Source organism: Planococcus citri, chromosome 1 (assembly GCF_950023065.1).
Source record: "Planococcus citri chromosome 1, ihPlaCitr1.1, whole genome shotgun sequence".
NCBI classification, from domain to species: Eukaryota; Metazoa; Arthropoda; class Insecta; order Hemiptera; family Pseudococcidae; genus Planococcus; species Planococcus citri.
This window is the reverse complement of record NC_088677.1, coordinates 57,109,994-57,131,752: the sequence shown is the minus strand read 5'-3', so window position 1 is coordinate 57,131,752 and position 21,759 is coordinate 57,109,994. Positions and strand designations below refer to the sequence as shown.

General features: G+C 37.1%; 1 protein-coding gene across 2 annotated transcripts in view; it reads right to left on the bottom strand.

The window, feature by feature from the left end:
- Positions 1–21,759, bottom strand: part of LOC135833008 (limbic system-associated membrane protein-like) — a 489,776-nt gene that overhangs the window by 95,211 nt on the left and 372,806 nt on the right. For both annotated transcript variants that reach the window (XM_065346596.1, XM_065346597.1), the window contains exon 4: positions 4,317–4,438. In XM_065346596.1, coding sequence (XP_065202668.1) covers positions 4,317–4,438 — 122 coding nt within the window. The remainder of the gene's footprint in view (positions 1–4,316; positions 4,439–21,759) is intronic.

Below are 21,759 nucleotides of genomic sequence, written 5' to 3'. Positions count from 1 at the left end.
CTATACGAGTTACAGTACGCGGTGACCAACATATCTTCAAATTTAGAAGGAAATTCAGAAAATATAAATTTTCTTAGAAGAAAAAATCCATCCAAATTGTTCGAAAAGTTACTTCTGAGGAGATTGGCTCCAACTTTTGAGAAAGCAATACCGGAGTTCCAGTTTGGGTTCAGGCGCAAACACTCAACAGTGGACCAACTACACAGGGTGACCAATACTATCAGCTGTGCACTTGAAGAACGTAAATTCTGTGCTGGAGTATTCATCGATGTTGCTCAGGCCTTTGACAGAGTTTGGCACCAGGGCCTAAAGCATAAAATTCGCAGGTGCCTGAACAACAAGTATTACGACATAATATGCTCCTACATCGAAGGCCGCCAGTTTAGTGTGGCTCAGGGAGATGCTCTGTCCTCCTGGAGAGACTGCGAAGCTGGGGTCCCGCAGGGAGGAGTCTTATCTCCGGTCCTTTATCTCCTCTTCACGGCAGATATTCCAGTCCCAGATGGAATAATAGCTGCACTATTTGCCGACGACAAGGCCATCCTCTCAGTAAATGAAGATTACGAAGAGGCCATTACTTCACTGCAAGCAGCAGTTGATAGAATTGCTGAGTGGATGAGAACGTGGAAAATAGTTGCAAATTGTGGGAAATCAGTGCACGTTGACTTCTCTCTACGCACCCACCCCTACCTTCCAATCAGTATCAACAATGCAATTGTGCCATACTCAGACTCTACCAAATACCTTGGTATGCATTTAGATTCAAGACTGAACTGGAGCCAGCACATTCGGATGAAAAAACTTCAAATAAAAGAGAAAATGCGGGAGCTGTACTGGCTCATGGGGCCAAAATCGAGGCTGAGTCTTGCAAACAAACGCCTGTTATACCTGGCAATAGTCAAGCCCATCTGGCTGTATGGTATTGCGCTTTGGGGATGTGCCTCTAAGTCAAATATCCTGACAATACAAAGGTGCCAAAACATAATCCTACGAACAATGACTGGAGCATACCGATACGAGCGAAATGCTGACCTTCACAAGGACCTGGGAATTAGCTACATCTCCGAGGAAATCTGCAGGCATGCTGAGCGGCACGAGCATAGGCTACACAGACACTGCAACCCCAGTGCCATCCAGCTTTTGGACAACTCAAACGATGTGCGCAGGCTGAAGAGATTCAAGCCGTCCGACCTTCCAGCAAGAAGAATCACCATGTGAAAAGACAAACAACAGAGTAGCGGTGGAATCGTCGTTGGGCGCTCTCAGCCGGAATTGGTGATTTAGTGAAAAACGCTGATGGATGCCCAATGTGGCAGGGATCGCGGAATTAAAAAAAAAAAAAAAAAAAAAAAGAAGAAAAAATACACGTAGAATAATCTAAGAAAATAAATTTCATTTCTTACGTCGCTAAAATCAAATTGTATCCAAATTAAAGATGAATTAAAAACTACCTATATATTTATGATTTTTTCCCCTTCAAATTAGCATATTATGGATGTTCTGGACTAAAAGTACATAAATTTTCAGCCAAGTTCTCATTGAAAGAGTAGTCTTATTAAATTTTATCTCAAGTACCTACTCTCTTTAGTTTACAATTTTTTTTTAATATTCGAAAAAATTGTACTAGAAGACTTTACTTCTCATCAAACGTTCTTCAATTTTACTCAATCTTTCCTTATCAACTTGAGAAAACCTCTGCCATATTTTTCGACTAATTTTGTAATTTTTGAACAAAGTGGGGGAGGAGGAATCACACCATTTCTAAAATTTTGGTCATAGGACATCTAGAAAATCGAATAAGTATATATCACGTGGAATTCGTTTTTTTTTTCTATTTCGAGAAACCTTTTCAGATTTGGCCCCCTCCCTCACCAATAACTTTTTTGGAAAATCTATTCTCAACTTTGTTGATTATTGCTGCTCGTTACGTTTTTGATTTCGTCTTGTCTGAGAAAAATATTTTGAACCAACTGAGTCACACAAAATGCTGGAATTCATTACTTCACTTTACCTTGTACATCCGATTTTACTCGCCAGTAGGGATAGTGAAAACAGCTCCTTTTCAAAATCAGAACATGATTTCAAATGAAGGAATTAAGGAAAAATTCATCCAAAATTAGAAACTTAAAAATCCTGTTCGTAAATTCAGATGATTCCCGTGAGCAATTAATTTTTGAGAGGAAAAAAAATGGAAAAGTTTTTCGAGTATCTACGTCTCTTGATGCAGAAAGCTAAAATTCAATGCACAGCTCATTTTTTCAACAAATAAAATCTAGTGTGATTGGTTTTCAGCCGTTCTAAAGACTTAAACAGATTTACGAATTTTCTGGCATTTGAAAAAGGATACAGAATTATAGATTTGAAGCAAAGGAAGAGGATTATCCTACGAATTATTTCCAAATCAGTTGAAGAGATCATGAAAACAGCTATAGTTGGTTCACGTTTTCAAATGCTTTTGATTTCTTTGCAAATTCAGATAATTTCACCCAAATCAACTCAAACAAAGGCAACTGCCTACTTTACATGCTTGAATTTATTCAAACTTTTCCCAAGCCTCCCTTCTTCTCTTCTTCTCATCACCAAAAAAAAAAGAAACCAATGGCATTTTCTCTAGGAAAAAAAATATTTTGACAATACAAACAGAGGGTGATTATCAAGTTTACATAATTATTACATTTCAAATTTATTTTTCTATTATTTACTCTTCATTCATCTTTTTCTCGATTATTCCTTGCCTTCCTCTTCTTCACAAAAATTAAAGAAATCAATCTTATAGGCATGTCCTCTGAATGAAAAACCAAATTTGAAAAATTGAAGTTTTCAAACTCTTTTTCAAACCTTCCTCTCTCTCTCTCAGCACAGGAAAACTGCTAAACTAAAAAAAAAAATTTTCCTTCTCACCCTTCCCCCCTTCGTCTCTTTCTTCCTTTCCAAAAAACATAAATCGACAGAATTTTTGAGGGTAAAGTAAATAAATTGACAACGAATCAAATGGAAAGTGACTGCTAAATTTGAATGACTGAATTTTTCACTTTATTTTCGACCTCCTCTCTCACCTAGAAAAATAATTCTTTAGGTAAAAAAAATAATTATATTGTGGCAATTCATACGATGTGACTACCAAACTTTGAAAAAATAGCTGTGACATTTTGAAAGTTTCTGAAATTTTCACCCTGGTATCACTGAACAGAGTTCCGAAATACGCTCTTCATTTAAATATTTCGAGACAGTTCATCAATATCTCATTTTGATGATTTTTGAACAGATTTCTCAAATCAAATTTATTTTCTTAATAAATTAGGTATGTACCTAGTATGTACTTATTAATTTTAAAAAATTTAAGAAAATTCAAAAAAATGAAATTCAGCTTTTATAGAGTGTCTAAAAAAAAACTCCCAGATAACAAATCATAATTTTTTCATGACCTATTTTCACACTTTTACTGCATGAAAATCCCCCCCCCCCCCAATAAAGGCAAGTATAGGTATTTCAGTTTCTTCATTTTTCTAATTTTTTGAACAAATTTTTATTTTTTTCATTTTTTGTTTCATTTTATGTGCTTTTTATAAAACTTTCAAGTGTGTTTCGAGCAAAATTCATGACTTTTTCATGACTTTCATGACCGTTAGACACCCTGTTTTAAAATTATGCAAACCGATACCTACCCATTTCAAATGTTCTTTCAGTTTTTTGTTGCTTAAAATCGAAAATTTTTTACCAAATGAAATACTTATCTCATCCTTGTAAAATGTTTATCATAAAATACAAAATACAAAAACTGTGTAGGTATGTAAGTAAGTGCATCTTCCTTCATAAAAAAACTGCAAAAGAAATAAAAACCTCTTCCTTTCCCATTATTCTATACTCAGTAGGAGGGTGGGGGAGGGTTGAAGATATTTTTCAAAATTGTACGATGATCTCTCCAGATGAATAAATTTTGAGCAAGCTAAGAATCCAAAGTGTTCAAAAACAATTTCAAGTTATTTCTTTTCTGTTACATTGACTCGACAATTTTTTTCACATTTTGAATTCAATCATTACAAAGATAAATAAAATAAAAAACTATTTACTAGACTTTTTAAAAATAGGTACATACAAAATGATTTTTGTAATATTTTTCTCAATTATCAAAGGCCAAGTAAGTAAGGTTAGGCCATGAATTCTTCGAGACTCCCAAATTCGCTATCCATAAACTTCATTCATCTCTGGCAGTCATTGTAAAACATTTTCATGCTCTTATGCGAGTTTATTTAAATTGGAAAATTGACGTATTTATATCTAATAATTATCTGATTTAAGAACCATGGTCAACTCACCTTACGAGTCCACGTGATAGTTGGTACAGGATTACCGGACGCTTCGCAGTCCAACGTGACCATCGTACCTTTACGCACCTCCACCATACTGCCAGTTTTTGAGCGTTGTATTCTTGGCGGCACTGTAACATAAGAGAAAAACCACATACACATACATTAGACATCTACTCGACTGAAAATGAGGCAAATAAAAAAAAAAAAGAAGAAAGGTAAAAACACCTTCGCCACAAAGAGACGAGGTACCTAATAGGTAAAAGCTTAACAGAATGAGTACGCAAAGGTTGAGTTGATTCAATTTCCAACACACACATCGTTCGCATCGCTCGCCGCAGCCACCATCTCTCGGGCGAGCGCAGCCTGCGGCGGCCTACTTCGCAGAAAATCGGTAACGTGTTAGGCGAACCGGAGTTTAATTCGTTAATTTATTGCAAGTTCAAAAGCGCATTCGAAGCTACGTATAGTTGTTCTAATTAATATGATTTTAATTAATGTACTGTTAAATATATCATAGTATACAAAGGTTAAAGAGTAACAGGGCGAAAAAGGGTACACGAGGACGGTATTCCCGGAACTAAGAAGGGCAGACAAGGAGCGGTCGTTAAACTTACCCTTGTTAATTTATTAAGCATTTACATTCGCTTTAAGATTAGAAAACCGTGTAAAGCGCGATTTTCTTCTTGCGTCGCGCCTCCGAGTTATGCCGGCAATTTAATGAGACCCGCCATTAAGGACTACTACTGTATACTCCGGATCGGGCAGGCGAAACAGACGACGTGTACCATTACGCGAAAATATTACCATCCGAGTTTAAATTCTATGCTCATTTTTTTCTTCACCGCCGCCTCCCGCCTCTTCTTCGCATCTCTCTATTCTTTACCTCCACCAAGTGGTTCTTTTTCCCCTCCAATTCGACAGATTTACGCGCCCGGTCGTCATCCACTAACTCGATTTCCGGTTAATGATCCGCGAATAACAATACTCCGCAGTCGTTCGCGTACAAGTCGAAACCTAATTGAGCTCATTTGTTTGCCACCGAATTACCAATACCGTCCGATGGCAACGTAATTATTGCACTAACTTAGAAGATGCCGTCAGAACGTTTATCATGTCCCCTTTTACCTCGCAGAATGACTTTCTGTCAAATGGTTTTCGACTTTTTGTTGAACTGATGTAAGACGATTACGATTGTCATTACCATTTCAATAAAAACGACATCGTCTTGCCAACGTAAAATCGCCTCGTCAACTCATCCCTTCGATTTTACTCACAATTTTTACATACCAGTCCTCTTCAATGGTCTAGTAAAATAACCATAATAATTTCCGTCTAAATTCTTCGCGGTTGAAGACGAGGTAGGAGGAGGGGAGGGGAGGGACAGAGGGAAAGGGGTAAGTCATCACGAATTCTGTGACTTCTACTGGCTGAAGGTGCCCCATGCTAAAACCAAAAATATGCTATTTTCACTCTTTCTAAACATTAATTTTCGCAAACTTTTGCCCTCGCTTCACTTGAGCCAGTTATGACTCATCATAAAAAAACATTATTTTATTCACCTCTCAAAATACACGTAAGAATTTTCGAAAGCTTTTTGCTTTTTGTATTTTTTTCAACTAACCCGAATGCAAATAGTCAAAGTCTACCTTTCTGCCAAAAAAGCTAAAAATCTCACTTTTTGACTTTTTATCATTTTCTAAAAAAAAAAATGTCAATGACCAAAACGTTTTTTCTCCGTTTTCAACAAAGACTGCTAAAAAGTACCATTTTTTTTGTCCACTAATTGCCAAAAGTTGGTGCTTTTCGCCAAAAATAGTCAGTCTTGTTTTGTGCTAAAAATTGTCAAAATTCTAGGTTTTTTGCAAAAAATTCCAAGTTTTATTTTTTTGCTAAAATTGTTTAAAAGTCTTCCCTGTCGTTGAAAATTCTAGTTTTTTCGCAGTTGAAAAGTCTCGATTTTTTAAGTAAAATTGCCATAAGTTTCTAAATGAAAAATCTCAGTTTCAAAAAAAATTGTAAAAAAATGTACTTCTCAAAAATTGATAATTTTTACTAAAATTACCAAATTTTTGCTTGAAATTTTTTTTTCAAAATTATTCAAAAGAACTGCTTAGGTATTCCCTAAAAATTGTCAAAGTATCTTCTTTTGTCAATAATTCTCACAGACTTCTTTTTGATGAAATTGTCAAAATCCTGCTTTTTGCTAAAAATTATGAAAAAATCCTCACTTTTTAATAAAATTTCTAAAAACAGTGTTTTTCTTCACAAAATTCAAATTTTTTCTTTTATCAAAAAAGTTATTCCATTGTCTTGCTTTTCTGCTAAAAACTGTAAGAAAACTATTCCTGTTGTTAAAATTGTCAGCATCACTTTATTTTTCCTAGAATTGCCTTTTTTTGTCTGAAATTGCCAGAACCCTGACTTTGCTGCCAAAAATAAATACCTAGTCAAAAAGTCCGATTTTTCATCAAAAAGTTTCAAAATTTATGTATGTATAGTTAATCTTTTCAAAATTGAATACATTTCAATTAATTCGTAATATTCTGTTTTTTTTTGTGATTTTTTTCTGCATTTAAAAATTGTTTTGCTTACATATTTTTATTGCTTTCTTGGTTACTTTTTAATTATTTTTCAATTAGGTACCTTTCGGTGACTTTTCTGAACTTTTTCAGTGGCAAAATTACTTTTTTTGGGAACAAATTGAGTACTAGCCTTGCCCTAACTTCACAAGAATCTGGTTACTTTTCATTTTAAAAATTAAAATTTTTGAAAACTCATAATTTAAATTTCGAAAATTTTGGATCAAAAGAAATGAAAAAATGTTTTCAAACATTGTTTTTACCTTTCAAAACCCGAATTTTTGAACGCTTTGCCCTTGCTTCGCTGGGGCCAATTTTTATCACTAAACTTAAAAAATCCCAGTTTGAAACTTCCATAAATTCAAAAGTGAAAATAACAAATTTTTAATGAACCTAATTTAGATGTGAGTATATGTCAGTGCTGCTCAAGTGGCAAAATATGGCCTACTCATCAACATGACGAAAACAAAGATGATGGTGATTGACAGACTGGCCAACAACTTGCCAGAGATCCAGGACGTTGGCGGAATCGAAGTCGTCAAGAGATTCTCCTACCTTGGATCTGTCATCGAAAACACTGGCGGATGCGAAGCTGAGATCCGTCACCGTTGTCAACTCACCAAAACTGCGATGACTCGTTTGAAGCGAATATGGAGCGATTCGGCGATCAGCAAGAGCCTTAAAATTTGACTCGTCAACGCGCTGGTCTTTTCTGTCTTCCTGTATGCGTTGGAGACTTGGACCATTCGCGAAGGTGATCGGAGACGGATCGACGCGATGGAAATGTGGTGCTGGAGGAGACTGCTCAGAGTTCCTTGGACGCCCAAGAGAACGAATGCCTCAATACTCCGAGAAATTGGTGTGACCAAACGACTGTCTGCAGTGGTTCTTGGTCGGATACTTAAGTACTTCGGGCGGCTGACGAGGGCGGATGCCATGGAGGCGATTTTTGTGCAAGGCAGAGTCGAAGGAGCGAGAGCCAGAGGCGATCTTCGACCCGATGGACTGACTCTATTCGCAAAGCGACTGGCTGCAGCTTTGCCGAATGCGTGAGAAGCGCGCAAGATAAGGAGCAATGGCGCACGATTACCCGCAGGATTACGTAATTTTGGAATGGTCACGATACCCCCACGCGGGGTGATACGATTAAATGATGATGTATTACTTACCCTTTGTATCAATTGGCAAAATTGTCATTTCATCTCAGAAACCCATCATTAAATCGGCAAAATTGTTTTTTTTTCGTACCAGTTGGCAAATTTTCTGTCAACATCTCCTCCCCTCCGTTCCACCCCCCTCCCAAAACTACAGCTTTTTTTTCTTATTGGATTGACTTATTTTTGCGAAAGTGAATAAAAATTTCAAAAAGACAATAGTACAATTCGCATTCAAGTATTCGAACCTGAGAAAAAAACGGTAGAAGAAAGATTCTGGAGGGAGGGAACTAAAATTTGAAGGGCCCCATTCAGTGCATTCACCAAGGGCCTCCAATCGACCTTGTCCACTTCTGCTCAATAACATCTTCAATCAACCAGAAAACGTTACAACTTGACAAAAAATACTACATACGTAAATTCGTGACTAAAACACCAATCTACAATATCTACCTTCGAATAAGATTTTCCCCCTCATATTTCCAGTTTTCACCACTCACCACAACTCTCGGCCACCATCAAAGGATAAAAGGTCAAAAGAGTAGTAACAAAACCAGTGACATTTTTTCACTCCAATACCTCCAGAATTTGTTTCTCTCAAAAATCTTATTATAATACAAAAAAAATATGCTCACTGATACCCTTTCAGTGGAAAAAATGGCACGGTATAGTTCTCGCACAACCGAAGCTATTTAATATCTATTCTCCCTCCTCACTGAACATCCTTTTCACGCCATTCGTGCGGAAGAGTTCTTCTTCGGCATACTCTTCGCTGGTCACTGGTCAGCGTATAGGTATTAAACTGGCTAACTTTTATCAATACGAAATTCAACACTATCGCCACAAAATACAAAGACAATCTTCGTTACGTTAGAAACTCGTTTGCCTGGCACTGAAAATTTCACATCAATTTCTCGCTCCCTTTTTTTGATAGCCACCGCACCCACCCCTGCAACTTCACCTTCATCCCACGCAATCATTGTTTTTCCCTTTCTAATATTACACGTTAAACGATTTTTTTTTTCGTTTCCATTCCGGCAAAATGCGTTTGTTTCGCTTCATAAAATTTTGAATCTTTGGTATTATCACCGCGAATATTGCGAGCTAAACGTCCACTGTACCGTATCTCTCTCTACCTAACCACCGCACCTTCCGAGTAATCAACATGTTCGGAGCACTGGGATTTTTACTCTTGGTATTTTTTTTTCGTCGGTCTTTTTTTTTTTTTGCAGGACGATTTTTTTTCTACACTGTATAACTGTTCTGCTATTTTTAACGTCGATGAGTGAGTAAAAAAAGGCGAGCCATTATTGAATTTGTTCGAAGTTAAAAGCTTTGCGGTTCCATAAACCGAAGCCATTTACACAAAGGTAACGGGTATCTTACTTTGGAATACTATTTTCTTTTTTTTCTCTCTCTATTTTTTTTTTTATTTTAACATCATGCAATTGATATACATTATGTTGTTCGATATGTATTCATTTGGAGTTTTGTTATGCTCAAAGTTCAAATTTTAATGGTTAGATCTAAGCGAAGAATTGCCTCCTGAGCGTTTTTCTGAAGGCATTTCATTTTTAACAATTTTTCGACGATATCCGATAAGATTCGATATGAAATCTCGTTATCATCTAAAAATTGGAGATAGAGAAAAAAGATTCAAACAAAAGTTGTAGAGCGTGAAAAGTTGAACTTTTTTTGCTAATCGGATTTTGAAAGTGGCCAATTAATTTGTAACCAGGTATAACTTTTGATGACTTGCTGTGAATTAATGAACCGGTTTCAAAATCCGATCAGCAAAAAAGTTCAATTTTTCACGCTCTGCAACTTTTGTTTCAAGTTTTTTTCTCGAGCTCCAATTTTTAGGTAATTTTTGATAACTGGTTGCAAATTAATGAACCGGTTTCAAAATCTGATCAGCGAAAATGATTCAATTTTTCAAGCTCTACGACTTCTGTTTCAAGCTTTATGCTCTATCACCAATTTTTAGGTCATTGTCAAAAAGCAAAAACTAGTTGCTAAATGCGAACCAATGAACCGGTTTTAAAATATGATTGGATGTCAAAAACTGGTTGCTAAATGCAAAACAATGAACCGGTTTGTAATTTTTCACACTCTACAACTTTCGTTTCAAACTTTTTTCTCTACCTACAATTTTTGGGTATTTTTTGGGAACTGGTTGCAAATTATTGAACCGGTTTCAAAAAATTCATATCACGTTTTTGTCGCTTAAGTGTGTAAAATACTTTGCGCCCGTGAAAACCAATTTTTTTTCGTCAAAACCAGTTTCTCAATTTGTGGACATCCTGAGCATGGGCCTGAAATTTTCAAGATCGATTTTGAAAGCCCTTATTTTTCATTATCCCTAACTCGACTTCAAATTTACGAAAATTCGCTATAAAAAAACTGAAAAATCACAACGGTCAAGCAAAGAATGCCTAATACGAATTCAGACGTTTCGCAGCGTCGTTTTTATGTAATAGCGAGCATTCGATTCGATAAGTTCCTTTTTCAAAAATCCATCGAAGCGAAAACCAGCATCACAAAATTGGTTGATTGAACTTGAAACCTTATGGATGGAACATCTTCAACATCGCTATGTCATTCCCGCCACAGATGATTCTATTTTCACACCATCTCCGTTTTATTCTGCGAATCGAAACTGAAACTCATTCGGATGAAAAATGACACCACAAAACTCCTTCAAAAAAGGAGAAACTTTATGAATATTCACCATACATACGCACAGATAGAATAGTCGCCTATTGTATCGAATCACGGCGCAACAATCGAATCGAACACCCTGTATATGAAGTATGTTCAAAAGCTAGGAGCATAACACGTCGATATTTAATAATTAAATACTCCGTTTGTCTGTTTTCCTCGAATGAGCATAAATACGAGAACAGCACAGGCAAAGTGAACCCGAATCTTTGTATCTTTTCTCGATGGTCGGGTTAAAAACGAATTTATACGCAATCTTTCTATACTACATATATACGGGAGAACTCGATCAAATGTGTAAACAAAAGCCGCAGCCGGTCGAAGGAAACAATAGCCAGTTGTCGGACTTGTCGGCGTTTTTATCGAGTTCGAAACAATAATTTGGTTTGTTGGCTTTTCGAGCACATATAAGCTTACTGTAGTACGAGCAGCATCGACCGATATACGATAAAAGCGAAGGGGTTTAGTAATTTCACGCAATACTCGAATGTCCGATTACTCTTGACATGCAGCGCGTAGCTAATCTTTTTCGCGCGCCAATGAGCATCATGCAGACTGAGAAAGCTGTATTAAAATTTGTATTCTCTTTTCGCCCCGAAGAATTCAATATAAAGGTTTTTCTGCTCTTCCGGTTCATTCTTTTGCACGTGTGAATAATTGTAACAGGATGAGAATCGCTTGAGAGCGAACACGGTACGCGGAGTGCGGCTGGACGTTTTCTCGCTGCTAAATCGTATACCTTGGTCGTTCGTTTCGCTGCCTCCGGGGCCAAAAGTAACCGTATATTCGTATAGTTTCACCAGTCCCTTATACAAATACGTACAATCTTCATTCGAGGGCGGAAATTAAAACTTACTTTCGTGCAAGATTATAAAGTATATAGAAAACATCTATTCCAGCATCGAGTATATTCTCGCCTTCTCATCTAGCAGCCTCGACCGATACACACAAAAAGCATTCTCGCACCCCTCCTCCCCCTCTGCCACTCTCTTATTTGCTTCGGAAAATCATCCAAGCAGCGCCACAGTGTCCGAAAAAAAAAAATACTCGAGTAAATTTTCACTCTTATTTAGTAGTCTTGCCCCGAACGTAACATTGTTTACCAATACTGCCGCCTCAATCGAGTTAAAATTACTTTTTGCAGCATACGGACGCGTGGGCAAACCAATGCGGGGAGGGAGAGTTGCTTGCGTTCTTCTTGTACCACCAACAAACCCGCTCCCCTTCGTACGACATAAGTTAACCCTTTTAAATGTCCAAAATTTCGCAACGACCGACCGTTTATAAACACGCCAAAGTTTGAGTCGACCAGCCCCAACTAACCGACCGAGAGATCGACTGAATGGTAAATGTAAACAAGTTATTGAGTCTGAGTGGAGAAAAAAACCCTCTTCGAGGACTTCTAAACGCGTTTAATTAACCGTAATATTTCACATTGACGTCTACGGAAGCTCGTGTTCTTTGCCCCCTTCCTCTAGCAAAGCGACTCATTTGCCGTCGCCACGATTGTTTAGCATCTACTCTCACTCCCATTTATGTTGTAGTTATCTGCGAATAGTCAAAAATATGAAGTTTCTCTTGTAGATATCTAAATTACATAAAGACTTCCTTGTTGATAACAATTTATTTTTTTAAAATTAATGGAACATTCACATAAGATTCATCATTGGCGAACAACTTTTCAAAATCACGAATCTAGGACATTCTAAAAGAAAGAGAGGTTTCGTGAAATCCTTAAAAAGTCATCTTGCTACCTATCAAAAGTGAATAAAAATACGCGAAAAGAACTAAACTGCTCAGTTAACGAAGATATGAACGAATCAGTTTTGAGAAATTTCAAAAAATTTCTACAAAATAAAGAGCATCTGTTTTACTTAGTTCGGGGTCTCAAGGTCACTGACCTGTCTACCTTCGAGTATCTTGCAAGATTGTCTGTCTGCCTGTTTGTTAAAGTCATTTAACCATGAGTATGGCTTCCCAAGGTCATCTGCCCGCTCGCCAGCCCTCTTAAGGTCATTGGAACACCTGTTTTGAGCCTCCTAAGGTCACTGACCTACCTGTCCAACATCTCATATGTGCCTGTATGCCTTCCCAAAGTCACCTGTCTATCTTTTTGATCTCTCAAGGTCACTGACCTACCTGTCCAACATCTCATATGTGCCTGTATGCCTTCCCAAAGTCACCTGTCTATCTTTTTGATCTCTCAAGGTCACTGATCTGCCTGCCTATCCTTCTAAGATCATCTATCTGTCTGTCTGTTAAGGTCATTCAACCATCAGTGTGACTTCCCAAGGTCACCTGTCTGCCCTCCTGCCATCTCAAGGTCATTGGACCATCTGTTGGGCCTCTTAAGGTCACTGACCACCCTGCCCAACCTCTCATAGTTGCCAGTCTGGCTTCCCAAAGTTACCAGGCTGCCTCTTTGATCTCTAAAGGTCGTCTGTCTGCCCTTTCAAAGTCACTGATCTGTCTGTCCTGCTTCAAAAGGTCGTCTGTCCAACTGTCTGTCTGGCCTCTCGAGGTTGTTTGCGTGTCTATCTGGCTTTTTAAGGTCATTGACCTGTCTGTCTGTTCAACATCTCAAGGTCGTCCATCTTCCAGTCTGGCCTTCAAGGTCATCTATCCATCGGCGTTGTTTCTAAAAATTGTCTCGTCTTGGCCTGTCGGGCCTCTCGAGGTCACTGGCCTACCTGTCCACGTTTTAGGTTGTGTGTGTACTTGTCTGGCTTCCCAAGGGCATTTGTCTGCATTCTTAAGGTCATTAACCTCTCTGCAGGGCTTCCCAAGGTTGTATACCAGTGTAGCCTCTAAAGGTCCTTGACCCACATACGTCATGTTCGTCTCTCTGTCTTCTTGTCTGGTCTCTTAAAATCATGGACCCATCAGTCTGTGCTCTCAATGTGGTTTGTCTGCCTGTAGGGTCTTTTAAGGTCATTGAGCCGCTTTTCTGACCTCCTAAGGTTTGGCTGCCTGCCTGTCGGGCTTCTCTAGGTCATTTGTGGGCTTGTCTGGCTTCTTGAAGCTCCAAAATGCAAATTGAAATTTTGTAATTTGGAGACCATACAAGCTTCAACAATCAATTTTAAATTTCCAAATTTGAAGTCCGTGTAAAAAATTGATTTGATTTTTCATAGTTAGGAGGCCATCCAAGCTCCAAAAATTGATTTCCAATTTAGTGATTTGGAGGTCATGCTAGCTCCAAAAATTAATTTGTTTTACAAGGACAACAGAATCACCAATGAACTCTTTTTTGGAGCTTGTCTTAAAAACTTCAAACTTGAAACCTTCCAATTACAAAACAACAAAAAGAATATTATGTCAACAAAAAATGTAATGGATAATTTCAATGCAAGATATCGAAACATCGCCATACAATGATCTCAGCCGCTGTCAGAATATCCAATTTTCAAAACAGTTGAGTGCTGATCAATGCTACCTTAACAACCACAAGATTACCTTATTCCAATCTCTTCGATAACTATTTCTACGCTAATTACAAAAGACAATAACGTACCATAAACCAGACACACGCGACCATCTCAGCACTTGAGCAGAAGAGAACAGGGCAGGAGGCAGGACAGCGACCAAAAACAGGGATATTTTCGTGATTCGCGTCGCGTATCCAAAATATCGGAAATATGCGGGCACATCTCGTTATCTGTGCAAAATTTTCCATCAACGATGGCGTGTCGCTGACAGCGTACGATTCTCCAACTCTCCCTTCACCCCTGCCTCTGCCTCTGTCACCAACCACTCATCTGCGCTTTTCCATCACCTTCTCCTCGCGTATAGCACTATATACGAAACAGTTACGAATGTAAGTGACACGTGAGATTTCACTTCTCCCTGGCAACTGCCGCTCGTCCATCTCTCAGCGGGTCTTCCTTTTTTTTTCCTGTCGTATTTTCGAGGAACTCGACCGATGGTACGCGATTCTCTGTCGTCATCGTCATATTTTCCATTATCCTACACGTACCTAGTTTCACAACGAGATGGACTCTCATCATCGTCCTGTATATTATGAACGCCCAAGTAATACATGTTGATGTATATTATGTCCCATTCTATAGCTACGTTCATGGCACCCCCCTCTCGATCCTCATAAAAAAAAAAACAATTAGCGTACAATACCTGTGCTTACGTCAACAGGAGGTAGGTATAGGTATCACATTGTGTCCATTTCACGAAGGTAGGTAGATGTGTAGATATTACATGTAGTTAATAGGTATCCTAAGTAGTAGGTATCTCTGACCATCATAAATCTACACTTGGTTGTCGTCTTCTTTGAAAAAATACAAAATACAAAAGAATAGAGTAGGCGGTTTTTTCCTTTTCTTTTCGAAAAAAATGGCCATTTTCCTGACGTTTCGATGGCGGCTGTATCCATGGCACGCTATGCCATGCCACATCGCGAGTTCATACACCTACCTACTCCTACCAGTAGGTAGCAAAGCAACAACAACACCAAAACTATTCGCGTATAGTGTTGTTTTTATTCGAAAGTATAACTTTCCATTAGGCATTAACAGAACGTATATTATGGCAGTCGACTCGTATATCACATTTACGATTTTGCGCCCGGTACACGTTTGTAATTACCTTTTTTCGCTTCGCTACATACCATTAAATCACGTATAAATCTTACGGAGTTATTTCGCAACATCGCATCGCATCCACCATCGGCTACATAGCGTTTCCAGCCCCCCAAAAAACCTACATTATAGGCTTTTAACTTGTTGAATTCTCTTCTCGCTAGCCAACAATTGTACATATACATATAGCATGCAACGTACAATGTACATATGTACCGCATATAAACCAGCCATAGTATCGCTAAACCCATCGACCTAGCGACCCAATGAGCGAGAGCGACGATGTGTAATATGTGAGCCAATAATGCATCGGGCGTCGGCCATCGTCGTTTCTCTATCTCTAACACAGCCACACGTACCTACATTTGTACTCGTACACATAAAATACCATACCACGTAGTGTATCGTATTGGAAAATGTATATTTCGTATACAAAGGTCATTAAAGAGCCAAAGCCGAGACATAATTTCCGTTTCCTTTGTTCTAGCCTATACTGTATATTCGAGAGGTATAAATTAATTATAAATTAATTGCGGCCACAGCATACTAGTTAGCTGCTATGGTATACTAAATAAGTATAAAATCCACGTTTACAATTCTTATAATACATAGGTAGATCCCTATCTACGTAGTTTCGTCTATCGTATTCAGCGATTCGCTTTTAAATACACCCAAAGACCCACTGCCCACCCTCACACCCTGGACCCATATTATAAATCCATCTTTCTCTGATGGTTTGAATAATACGTACGTCTCGTCGTCTAAAACGTACACTAACTATAAGACGACTTCTGTTATTACCTCGCCTCACAGTCCCTTTTCGTTTTCGAGTTGATGAGAAAGTAGAAATTTCCAACTCTACTTGCGGATTAGTGCTTCGGCAACTACATATTTCCAAGAAAATTCATCTTTCTCTGTTGCTCTCACGAGCTGTTTCTTTGGCAGAATCGTGTAAATTATGCATCGTAGATTCCAGCTAGGTCATTTTGCCATCTACGTCGCTGCCACTTGCAGTTTGTCAATTTTGTCACGAATTTGATTCGCTATTCATATAAGTACGAGAGCGTTTGTTTGTCTGTATCAAAACTTGAAAAAGATGTTCTGCAAATGACGACGACTACATCGAAACGAGCAACTACTATACGTAGTATGGCCAATGAACGAACCGAAACAATCAAAAGTTCACTTCATTGTTGTTGACATGACGAAATTTTACTTACGAATGATTATTACATGTATTACTGTACTTGCGTACTTATAAGGGAACCTTTACAACTCGTCAACTCCGATCGAACTGAAATTTGGCTCACTGAAAGAGAATGTCACGAAGGCCTCAGAACTGAACTTTCAACTGTCGAAGTTGATTTTTCGATTTTTGGCGAATTTTTGAAAATGGCCAAAATAGCCTGTTGGCACCTATATTATTTTTCTACAAAAAGAGCAAACGTAGAGATAAAAATCTGAAACTCGGTTTGTATACTAAAGTCCATTCCCTGAATCGACTGGAATTATTTTTGGACCGTTCTGGATTTTCCAACAAAAGTTGACTTTTCTCCAGCAATTTCAAATCGCTCCAGAAAGCGTTGTAATCAACTTCGCCAGCTGAAAATTTAATCCTACCGTAAATTCGGGGTTTCAAATTGATCAAGGTCGATGAATCAAAAATCCGAGGCGACGAGTTAAAAAGACAAGCATTTTTTTACGAGTTGAAAAATATCAAACTTTCAAAAAAATTCCGAAATGGACAATTTTTGCAACAAATTGGTTGGACCTTTGTTTACTCCCCAAAGTCGACCCCTCAGATCAATTGCCACCATTTTTGGGCCCATCTGAAGCCTTCAACAAAAGTTGACTTTTTTCCAGCAATTTCAAATCGTGCTAGAAGGCGCTATAAGCAACTTCTGGAGCTGAAAATTTGGTTTCTGACTTCTGGGTGACATTCTTTCTCAGTGAGCCAAACAGCTTATTGAGCTGAAAAAATGCTAGAAAAATGGAATTTCTCACAATTTTCAACGGAATTTGACGAGTTAACAATTTACCTAACGTTTTGCCTAAATTAATCAAAACACAGATTTTTCACTCCACTCCCGTTACCCCACTTCCTTTGAAATCATCACTTGATTGGGTTCACTTGAGCGAAAAAATACCCACCAAAAGATTGAATTTCTCGCAAATCAAACTGTTGTTGATATAGAAATTACCCTCTCCCCAGTCCCTCTTAACTAGTTTTCAACGAGCTTTCAAAATTTTGAAACCTCAAAATTTGCGTTGGTTTCTAATCGCACTTTAGAATATTCTGGTTTCAAAATTGACGGGTTTTCTAATGAACTTTGAAATTTATGCACAAGCTGCAACAACTGATTGAGATTCAAATTGAATTGCAGAATTTTAAAGCTTCAAAATCGATTAATTTTTTGCTAAAACTTTAAAAGTTGCTTGAAATACATTTTAACAACACTGAGATTGAATTGACTGAATTTTTGTTTGATGCTGCAAAATCAATTGGGATGACGATGAAAATTCAAAATTTTGAAATTTATAAACTGACTCGACTACTTACCGATGCCTACTTGGAAATCTATTAATCTTAGCATCAACTGACACTTTAAAATCAACTTGATTTTTAAGAATACGTACTTCATAATTTTTAGATTTCCAAATTGACAATTTTCGGCAGAATTTTTAAAATTTTAAATATTGAATTGATGGTTGACTTTTAATGACATTTACGAATTTTAAACTTGACTGTAATTTGTTTAATTCTCGTAAAGTTTCAAAATTGATTGACTTTTTGCAAAAATTTCAAAATTTTCAAGTTGTTATTTGAAGGTTGAAATTCAGACACTGTGACATTGACTTCATTTTGAACAAACTTCATTTATTGACAAAAAAATTTCAAAATTTTGAATAAAATCGACTCGTTTTCAGTTTGAACTTCAAAATTGATCGATGTTTTTCTAAAACATCAAAATTTTCAAGTTTTTATCAGCATCTGGAAATCGAGGTTCAGAAACTCTGAGATTGACTGACTTATGGCCAAACTTCAAAACTTTAAAAATTTACTGACAAAAACTTCAAAATTTTGAATAACATCGACTGGCCTTGAATTCAATGATTTCAAAATTGAAATATTTTCTGCTGAAGTTTGAAATTTATAAACTTTTACATCGACTGATTTTGAATCAAACTTTACAATTCTGAAGTTCAAAATTATTGATTGATCTTCAATTGAAGTTCTAAATTCACAAACTTCAAAACTGAACGACTTTTCATTGAGCTTTAAAATTTGTAAGTTTTATTATCTGCATCTGGAGTTTGAAAAGTACAAAGTGTAACAGTAACATTGACTGCCTTTCAAATTTAACTTCAAAATTTCCAAGTATTAGTGTTGACTTTTTTTCAATATACCCTAGTTTCAACCAAAGGAGGAGTATCGATAAGGCCATTTTTTGGGCCCGGACAGTTATTCACTCAACCACTCTTAAAATGTTGTAATAAATGTCCCAAATACGAATCCGCGGTTAATTGACCCAAAATGATCATTTTTTGGGGTCTAGGGGTTCCCAAAGTTGTGAATAAATAACGAATTTTAGGAACCACTGAGTATTATTTTCAAAAACTTTTTCAGCGTAATATATGTTTGAACCTGATAAACGTTATGCGAGGTGATTTTTCCGTTTTCGACCTTCGGGGTCAAAAATTGGGGAGGTTTTGATTTTTTGAAAATTTTGGAACCACCATTTTGGAACTACCCCTTTGAGCCCCGCTAAAAAGCTTTTTACAGTTAATTAGTATCTGAAAGAAGTCCATCTTAAGAAATTTTGAGCTCAATAAAATTTTGCGCTGGTACTCAAAAATCCAATTTTCCAATTTTTTGTAATTTCGATATTTTGGGAACCCCTGGAAAACTAGAAACCTGCGATTTGCGCCAAACGTGACGTTTTGAGGTATATATTCAATAATCTTGATGAAAAAGTAAAATTAGGCTCCCTGTATATTCGTAATTTTGAACCCCTTTTTTAGAGCCCCTCACTTTAGGCACCCCTAAAAAAGGCATTTATGCATATTTTTTCAAATTAATTGAAAAATTTATTTTTGAAACACACTAGCAAGTGCTCGATAATTTTTCATATGATTTTTCCTCTAACATTCAAAATTGAGCTATTTTGGGTCAAATTCTGAGATTTAACTCTTCGAAAAGACGTGAAAATAACGTTTTAACGATTTCAACGTAGTAGAAATGTCAGAATTTGACCCCAAATAGCTTAATTTTGAAAGTTACAGGAAAAATCATATGAAAAATTATCAAGTACTTGCTAGTGTGTTTCAAATGTAAATTCTTCAAATTATTTGAAAAAATATGCATAAACGCCTTTTTTAGGGGTGCCTAAAGTGGGGGGCTCTAAAATAAGGGTTCAAAATTACGAATATGCAGGGACTTTAATTAAACGTTTTTATTTGGATGATTGAATATATACCTCAAAACGTTACGTTTGGCGTAAATTGCAGGTTTCTAGTTTTCCAGGGGTTCCCAAAATATCGAAATTACAAAAAATTGGAAAATTGGATTTTTGAGTACCAGCGCAAAATTTTATTGAGCTCAAAATTTGGTAAGATGGACGTCTTTCAGATATTAATTAACTGTAAAAAGCTTTTTAGCGGGGCTCAAAGGGGTAGTTCCAAAATGGTGGTTCCAAAATTTTCAAAAAATCAAAACCCCCCCAATTTTTGACCCCGAAGGTCGAAAACGGAAAAATCACCTCGCATAACGTTTATCAGGTTCAAACAGATATATTACGCTGAAAAAGTTTTTGAAAATAATACTCAGTGGTTCCTAAAATTCGTTATTTATTCACAACTTTGGGAACCCCTAGACCCCAAAAAAATGATCATTTTGGGTCAATTAACCGCGGATTTGTATTTGGGACATTTATTACAACATTTTAAGAGTGGTTGAGTGAATAACTGTCCGGGCCCAAAAAATGGCCTTATCGATACTCCTCCTTTAAACATTTTGCCGTTCCAACAAATTCTGAAGTTTCAACTAGACTTCAATATTTTGAAGTTTTAAACTAGACTTGCTCATTTTCAATCAAATTTCAAAATTACTCAATTTTGTACTGCATTTTACGTCAACTTCTATAACTTTCAACTAAGTATTAAACTACATAATTTACGAACTACGAAACTGACTCGATTACCAAATTAAACTTCAGCATAAATTGAGAGTAAAATGAATAGTTATTATGAAGTTTCTAAACTTTCCAAAATTATTCGAACCTAAATTAATTTCTTGGAGGTCAATTTTTTATTCCCTGAAAGACAAGTTTCTCTCTCTCTTTTTTTGCTTCAGCTCTAAATTTTCTTCTCAGTCTGTCTTTTCTATAAAAAAAAATCGTTTGTGTACGTTTTAATATAGCCCACCTAGCTACGTTTACGGATAGAAATTGAAATCAGTTATTTAGGATACGCAAAATAATCTTGTGTATTTTGAAACGCGAAACTAAAAACCGAACTTGGAGCGTTCTTTCAACATCTACGCACAGATACGTCTATTACTCGAGAAATTTCAATGAAAAATTTTCCATCATTCGTGTTCGGTTTTGAAATTTATAGGAAATCATCTCGCAGATCGAATCGTGGGTGCGTAAATACGTGTAAAATAATTTGACGGCTAGATGAGGCGCGGTGAGCAACGTCAAAGTTGAAGAGAATATAATACACGCGAAATTAACCGCGGTACTGAAGCGTGTTTTCATTTGTAACGTTGAGCGAGGAGCAAGAGGATTAAATCTATATAAAGCGCGCGAATTACTAAACGGTTTTCAAAAGAACCAATACAAACACGTATAAAATATCATCAAAACCAATCACACAAACATCTTCGCTTCGGCATAACAGTTTCGTACGGTAAAAAAGGGGAAAATAGAGGTAGGAGGGGTACGAAGGGTGGTGAAGGGTGAATTCGTCCAAAGAATACCAAACATCATAAGCATCAAGTCGAATAATCCACCAACTAATAAAAAGTTTTCAAGACTTGTAGAGGAGTAAAAATTCACTCATCGAGGGGCTTTCTGTTATGTTACCGCGACCCACTACGAGTAAGTATATCGAAGCATACGAAAGAGGTATAGTGAGGGATGGCAGGAAAACGCTAATTTTTCTATAAATCTACAGCCCTATACACAGCTATGTAAGTTAATATAAACGATTTTTTAAGAACACGTCCAAGTTGAAAAATAATGAAAACAAATAACACGAACGCCGGATCCGCGTCGTCGTGGCCGGAGCCAGAATTCGAAGATCGTTTACGAACAAGGCGAACACTGCTCGAGATGACGTCACGAAGAATTCTTACTTTTATCGTTTTTACCTGCGTTGAATATGTAACAAGGTGAATTGT